Source organism: Setaria viridis, chromosome 8 (assembly GCF_005286985.2).
Source record: "Setaria viridis chromosome 8, Setaria_viridis_v4.0, whole genome shotgun sequence".
Lineage (NCBI taxonomy): Eukaryota > Viridiplantae > Streptophyta > Magnoliopsida > Poales > Poaceae > Setaria > Setaria viridis.
Window position 1 is genome coordinate 2844766 of NC_048270.2, and position 8143 is coordinate 2852908.

Genomic DNA, 8143 nt, shown 5'->3' on the forward strand with positions numbered 1-8143 from the left:
TTCGTTGGCCACACGACGGTGGAGATGCTCCTGCAGGTGGCTTGAGCGAAGAGCCTGCACGCCGTGCCACAGTCCTCGAGACAACCCTGCATCGTGTCCGCCATCGCTGGCAGACCAACAGACATCAGAAGCAGCGCCACGCAGATGCTGGCGCTGACGACAGCGCCCATTTTAACAAGCGGTGCTGCCGCGGCGGCGCCGGCAGACGCCATTGATGAACGGAGAAGAGGATCGGAGTAGCACTACTACTGTAGCAGGAGGTGACGATGGCAGTGTGGAGATGGACGAGCTTGCTATCCAGTGACGCAACTTACGATGGTGCCCATCTGATGATGGGCCTGCTGCGATGCAATTTATCTGCAGCGAACGGTGGCAATCTTGGAACACGAAGTTATTATGCAAGTTGCATGCGTTACAAGTTGACATCCTACAATTTAGCTCGAGCCTCGCTCTGGGATCGCGATCGGACTGGTGACGTGGTGCTACTTGTACATTTGCAAAGCATCATGTGATGTCGTCGCCTGCTCTGTTTACTACTCGAAACAATTTACTTACCAAAAAAGGAGGTCCTGCAGGATGTATTTGATGCCGCCTAATTGATGAACTTTTGATTGGGGCCCACAAAGTGAGCTATTTATTCCATGCCATCTGCTAGTAAAGTACGTACTACAACCACCCTCATAAGATGCATGCAAAACCCAAACTAGAGGAGATCGGATCAACAAATATACCTGCCGGCTAATAGCAATGAATAAAGGTCCCAATGATCGATATACCATCAGTTGTAATGACGGGGATGCAATGCCATTAACAGGATCCAAGCACAAAGGTGAAATAGACGACCCTGGTGAAGCATGTAGGATGAATCGTATACTACGATCGAATCATCTTGTAACCTAAAAGCTACAGTTCTGAGTTTACTGGGCTGACCGATCGGGAAAAAAACAAAGTTTACTGGGTGAAATTGTGATCTTCTTCTCTCGGGATCATATAATTCAAAGAGTTCTACACACCAAGTAATGTATAAGAAGCACAGCTAACTGGAAACATGTAAAAATAAGGCCGCCTGACATTTTGTCCATCTAATCTTCTTACTAATTATTAACTACCCCATCTATTCTCAAAAACTATATAAACGTTGGCAGCTAAAAGCTAATATATGTGAAAGTTTTAGCATTTCTACATGAAAAATGGTATTATCTGACTCGTCATACATGGAAAATACTTCGAATGACTCTTTTTTTTACCACTAATAATGCTTAGAAAAAGCAACAATCAAAGGTTTGCATTGGAGACCAATTTAAGGTATCAAAAGACACGTAAAAAAGCACGAATACGGTGGTTCTCTTCCATATTTTCCACTGCATCTTCTTCTTACTGCCTCTTGCCACCAGCAGTGGCTGCTGCTGCATCCGGTCCATGTACTGCTGCAGTGCTGCTGAGCCATCGGGTTGCCGGCCGCTGCAGCATCCTGCAGCACCTCCATCCCCGACGGCATGCCCCGGCAGCCCCGCTGCTGCTGAGGCGCCATGCTCATGAGCTGCTGCTGCACCATCGGGTTCCCAGCCGCCACGGCAGCCCGTACCGTCCCCAGCCCGGAATGGTGTGTTCCTGCCACCGGCCAGCATGCCTTGAGTGGCGCCGCCGCCGCCGCCGCCACCCTGCTGCATGCTGCCGATGTGAAGGTGGTCCATGGGCATGCTCGTGGGCCCGTCAGGCCGTCACCCGTCTGGCCTGTGTACCGACCGGCGAACCGGCCGAATTTGGGCCGTACCAAGAAAAAGGAATGTGGGTTTTTTTGGTCCAGGCTGGTGGGGTGGATGGGCAGGCCGGAAAGTGGGTGGGGAAGAAGACCTGGACCGGGCCAGAAAGATGGTGCGGGTTGGAAAGGAAGCATGCCGCGGAGAGTGTTTGAGATTCGTGCAGCACGTGTGGGCCGCACGATCTCCGCACGCCATCTCCGCGTGCTCCATCTCTGTGGCCGCGCGCCTCCACCCCGCGCCCACTCCACCGTGGCTGCTGCCCCTCCCGCGCGTGCCCCGCCGTTGCTGCACACCCACCGTGGCTGCCCGTGCTGCAGCCGTCTCCGCCATGCACCATCCTCGGGGCCAAAGCCGCCACGTCGCGCGTCGCCCACATCATTGGAGAAGATGGTGCTAGTTGTTTTTTTTTAAAAAATGTTGAGCTAAATTTGGGTAAATGTTGAATCCATTTCGTTGAGTTGTTGAAATAGTTTTTCAAAATGTTGAAAGTAGCATGTTTCAAAATATTGATCTAGTTTTTGAAAATTGTTGAATTTACCATTTTCGAATGTTGATCTCTTATTCAGAAAATGTTGAACTCTATATATTGAATTTACAACTTTAATTGGGCTTAATGGGCTTTAAAGCTATAAAGCTTATCTAGCTTCCACTAGTTCCATAGGAGCTCCCTACCGAGAGGGAGGAAAGCTTTGGAATGATTTGAAATTGAAAGAGTTGGGATTTGCATGGTACTACGGTTTACGAGTACTCAAATGACACACAAATGTGAAGTTTTTGTGCAAGATTTAAATAGGGAAATAATTTTAATTTTAACTGTTTCTGGCCAACTAAACTAGAAGAATAAATTATATTTGTGAAAAAAATTTAAAAGGCCTAAAATGTAGTGATTTTAAAATTATTATAAAAAACGGTTGTCACACGTACTCATGATATGAACCTTGCATCCCCGTATACACTAGTACCTGATAAATCATGCGAATACAAAATGTACTTATGGCGCCGTTGATAAGTTGTTTTGTAGTTGAGTCGGAAAGCCGTATAGTATGTGTGTACGAGGACAATGGACCTTCCACCATATGAGCTTCAACTTACGATGAGGTAAACTTGAACTATGCGTGTAATGTGGTGTGAACTCCAGCCATTTAAACATGACGCTCTGGACATAAATTTGGCTTACATACAATTGTTTTAAGCTATATACGGAGTACGTCATGTTTAGGTGATCGGAGATAGTAATGATGTATGCCATATAGCCATGCAACCTCTGTTATTTGTGCCTGTAAGGCATATATACTTGACGCATATTTTTATGGATTGGCGGGTTAATTTGGCGTATTTCAAGGATTAATTTGGTTAACTCCAATCAGTTGGGCGGTCGATAACTTGGTTAGCCTGTTTGGCTTGGCTCACCTGCGTTAACCTTTAATCCCTATCACAGATGTTTAGATACTAGGAGTATTAAATATAGTCTAATTACAAAACTAATTAGACAGATGGAGGTTAATTTGTGAGACGAATCTATTAAACCTAATTAGTCCATGATTTGACAATGTGGTGCTACCGTAACTATTTGCTAATGATGGATTAATTAAGCTTAATAGATTCGCTTCCGTGAAGTTCTGCAATTAGTTTTATAATTAGCTCATGTTTAATCCTTCTAATTAGCATCTGAACATTAATGTGACACGACTAACCCCAACAGGCCATAACAGTTTAGAGGATGCGTTTAGCAATAAAATGGACTTGTTCACATCATTCGCACCTGGTGCTTAAAAAGACGGATAAAATGCTCAAGTTTGCACTGGTGCTTACTGTGTTCTAACAACATGATTAAGCTTATCTAGTCACCCGTTTGTATCTTAGAGATTAACCTTTAAAAGAGTGTACCATTGAGCTACAAGCCCTTTCCCTGCTTCTTCCCCCATAGAGTGTACCCACGACTGAGAACATTCAACCGCACTGTTCCAAGTCTTCTCTGATACCACCTCCTCACTCCTCAGTCAAGAGTCAACCCCCTCAGCGAAAAGGGAAATAAAGGACTAGATCTAGGAAGCCGATGCATGCTCGATCTCCAGGCGAAGAGGATGGAGGCCGCCCTCTTGGGCGGGTTAATCAGAGCTGTCGTGCCGAAGCTCCTCTCGCTGGCTGATGAGAAGTACAAGCTGCAGAAGGGCGTCAAGAGAGGCATCAAATTCCTCGACAAGGAGCTTCGCATGATTATCGGTTCCATCGATGATGAGCTCTCCGAGCAGGCCGACGACCACGGGGCCGTGTCGGGCTTGTTGATTGAAGACTTGCGCGAGCTGGCTTTCGGCATAGAGGACTTCTTGGACAGCGTCAGGTATCACGCTATCTGGAAGCAGCAGCCGGCCTCGTTCCGCAAAATTGTTCGACTCCCCAAGAAGATGCTCGCTAGTCTGCAGTTCGCCGGCGAGGTGCAGCGGCTGAAGAAGCTGGCGATGGAAGTATATGAGCGGAAGAAGAGATATACGGGTCATGCACAGCAACAACCCTCTGCTGCTGCTTGGATGGATGAATCGTCGTCGCCAGTATTTGATCCGCGCAACATCTGTGACACAGATCTAGTGGGCATCGACGGGCTCCGGGCGGATCTCTTGGAGCAGCTGTCAGAAGCCAAGGGGCAGTTGAAGGTGATCGCCATCGTCGGCTTCTGCGGCTTGGGGAAGACCGCCCTGGCTGCCCAAGTGTACAATAGAGAAATCGGCGACAGAAGATTCGAGAAACACGCATGGGTTTGTGCCGCGGGCAAGCAGCCGACGGAGGTGCTGACACAGGTGCTCGGCGAACTCAATGCCGATTCCGCGGGTTCTTCTCAGGGCACGTCAAAGGATCGACAGCTTTGTGAAGATATAAGAAAGCAGTTGCATAACAAGAGGTAACGAATTCTTTTGCTTAGTTTCGCTCGCTAATTTTACTAATTTATTTTTTTTCTGTCAACAGAGTTTTAAGCACACCTCTAATATATCACAACACTATTTTATGAGTATTTTTAGTGAGTTTATATTTACAAATAAACTATTTGATTGTTTATCTGCACAGTGCACTTAACACTTGTAGGGGCAGGAATTTTATATTATGTCAAAGTTAAGTTTGACTTAGGACCAAATTAAATCATCTTACATTTTGGAAGGGAGTGAGTAGCAACTAAACATCCACATGACTTATTTGCTGCACCATGAACACCTCATGTCTGAGGGTGAATGTAAGCCAACAATCCTAGGCAGACATCGAAGGGGCAACCTCAGATTGCAAAAGGTGCCAAGGAGGTGAACATTTTCGCCAATTTGTGGCAGGATGTCCCTATGTTGCAATCTGCTGCCAAACGTGGATGCCACATCAATGAAGTCGCGGGGTTCTTTGGGTCTTATAGTGGTATAAAGTGATCAGTTTTAGTTGTTCAACAGTGCGATATGTCCAGATCTGAGTTCAAGAGTGATTTCCGGATTGGGAATAGTTAGGGTGTAAAAACAGACTTTTTCTTATGATCTTGAAGGAAATTGAGTTCTTTCTTGATTGTTTTTCTTTTAGGTATTTAATTGTGATTGATGACATTCAAACAGAAGTTTTGTGGAGAAACATCAAATCAGCCTTCCCAGACGATAATGATGTTTCAAGCAGAGTAGTGGTGACAACTACTATTCAATCAATTGCTAATGCCTGCAGCTCCTCTGAAAGCTATGTGCACAAGATGAGAAGACTTGATGAGGAATGCTCGAAACAACTGTTCTCCTTCAAAGCTTGCCCTAACGAATATTCCTGTTACAAGCAGCCGGATTCAGCAGCAATTTTGAAGAAATGTGGCGGCCAGCCACTTGCTCTGGTAACTATAGGTGAATTCTTGCAAACACAGGGTTGGCCGAAAGGACCTTCATGTGAAGATATATGCAGCAAGTTACATTATCATTTGAAGAATGACAGAACTTTTGAAGCAATGCGACGGGTGCTGATCCGCAACTACACCAGTCTACCAAACCATGCTTTGAAAGCCTGTTTGCTATATTTTGGTATGTTCCCATGTGATTATCAGATCAAGAGAAAAAGCCTGTTGAGACTATGGTTAGCTGAGGGATTTGTAGAACTACAACCTTCAACTAGCACCCCGGATCCTGCAACTGCTTTTGATGCGCTCAAGGATCGGAACATCATTGAGCCCATTTATGTAAGCAACAATGAGACCGTGAAGACATGCCAGACTTACGGCATGATGCATGAGTTCATTACGCACATGTCAATCTCTCAGAAATTTGTCACTTTGCTTTGTGATGAGATGAACAATGACAAATATGTTCGTCGTCTTTCTGTCCATAAAAGCACTGCTACAGATGGCAATAATTCAGATTGTAATGCTTTATCTCTCGTTCGATCTCTGACGGTTTTTGGGAAGCCTAGTGAAGCTATTTTAGACTTCAGCAAGTATCGCCTGCTTCGAGTCTTGGATCTAGAAAAGTGTGATGACTTGAAGGATACTCATGTCAAAAACATATGCTCTCTGCTGCTTTTGAAATATCTGAGCCTTGGAAAAAACATTACCAAGCTTCCCAAGGATATTTCAAAACTGACAGTTTTGGAGACACTTGATTTAAGGCAATCTATGGTAGCTGAGGTGCGGGCAGAAGTCTTCCTGATGCCTTGTTTACTTCATCTGTTTGGGAAGTTTATGGTTCTCGATGCCGTGGATTTTCCCTCGCAAGGGAGAAGTGTCTTGCAGACACTAGCAGGATTAATCACTGACGGAAGACAAGGTTATTTTAATTTTATGGATTATATGACAAAATTGAGAAAGGTGAAGGTTTGGTGTGTGTCATCGGCAGGTGCAAGTGGTAACTGGACTGATCTTCAGAAGGCCATTCAGAAGTTCATCCATGATAAAAATGTAGCAAATATTGGTGATCGTTCTCTATCGCTTCATTTTGACAAATCCTTTATTGACTCCCTCAATTCCTTAAAAGAACCGTGTTACCTGAGCTCGCTGAAATTACACGGCGAATTGGATGCATTGCCTCAGTTTGTTATTTCACTTCGTGGTCTCAAGGAGTTGTGCCTTACATCTGTTAAATGTACGAAGGGCCTTCTTGAAGCTTTGACCCTGCTGAGTAACTTGAAATATTTAAAACTGATTGCTGATGACCTTGAGAAGTTCACCATAAAAGATAAGGCATTCCCCAGCTTGCTATGTCTTTGTTTTGTGCTGCAACATCCAACACATCCAACACTTCCAACAATTCAAGAAGGATCTATGCCATTCCTCAACACACTTCAGCTGCTCTGTAAGGGTCTACATGGCCTTTGCGGTATCAAAATAGAATATCTGAAAGTCCTTAAGGAGGTTATTCTTGATGATAGGGTTGATTCAGATACATGGGGGGAATGGGAAGAGGCTGCTAAGGAACATCCAAATAAGCCAAAAGTTTTGCCATCCAAAATAGCTGACACTTCGAAAAGGGAGCCTAAAGCTGAAATTTCAAAAAGGAAACCTACAGAAGATTCTGATGTTTTGGTGCCAACCAGAATTAAGTTTACAGAAAATTCTGTTGCATCAGTGGGATCCGTACAAGACACAGGCAGTAGTAGGATAGTAAATCAAGGATATTCTGTTGCGTCAATGGGATCCACACAAGACACGGGCAGTAGTATGCTAGTAAACCAAGGATTAGACTCATCTGCTCAACCAAAGATACATAACATTCGTGCAGTTCAAGCAAGCTCAGATGGTGGATCGTATTCTTCTTCCAATCATATGGGAGTTTTTGAGGTTCCTCCTATGACCAATTTATCAGAAACAGCTAGTAAAGCAGAAAGTGAGCATGCGGGCAATTGTGTTCCAGTAGAGCTAACCAAAGTTGACTCTGCAAACAATTCTGTTTCTCCAAATGAAACAATAGAACAGACTGACACTCCAATTCCAGTTAACCAAAAACTGGGTTCCTCTTATGGGCCAAACAGCCAGAATAGTTTTGCAGATATACAAAATCATGCTTTCAAGAGTATGGAGGTTTCAGAAGATTCTGTTTCAACTGAGTTGTCAATTACTGGGCATGGCATGGTGCCTTCTCATACGCTGCAAGGATGCTGATGAGCTGATCCTCAGTAATATGCAATATCATATACCTTAATTTTTCTTATTATTTTCAATCATTTCCCATCCACATTTGTTCAAGTATATCCCAAACTTTTGTAAAGTCCATCACTGGCTGTTGGCGAAATTAGAGGGATTCCCGCTTGACTATTTTTCTAATAGAATAAGGTAGTCAAATTGCCATCCTATATTATATGATGGATGTATTCATTTAAAAACTTGCTATCACACCGACTTACGAATTGACATAACTAATGAGATTGTGACGGAAACGTATTAATTA

General features: G+C 44.3%; 1 protein-coding gene across 1 annotated transcript; it reads left to right on the top strand.

Annotated features, from left to right (window-relative positions):
* The first annotated feature begins 3669 nt into the window (after positions 1-3669).
* Positions 3670-8143, top strand: LOC117833369 (disease resistance protein RGA4). Its single transcript, XM_034712828.2, has 2 exons — positions 3670-4659; positions 5313-8143. The coding sequence occupies exons 1-2, from the start codon at positions 3824-3826 to the stop codon at positions 7855-7857; spliced, it is 3381 nt and encodes a 1126-aa protein (XP_034568719.1). The 5' UTR covers positions 3670-3823; the 3' UTR covers positions 7858-8143.

Bases quoted from the DNA above. Each gene is read 5' to 3' on its own strand.
- LOC117833369 (XM_034712828.2), top strand. From the start codon at position 3,824: ATGCTCGATCTCCAGGCGAAGAGGATGGAGGCCGCCCTCTTGGGCGGG. The intron at 4,660-5,312 runs GTAACGAATTCT...TTTTTCTTTTAG, and splicing joins AAGCAGTTGCATAACAAGAG to GTATTTAATTGTGATTGATG.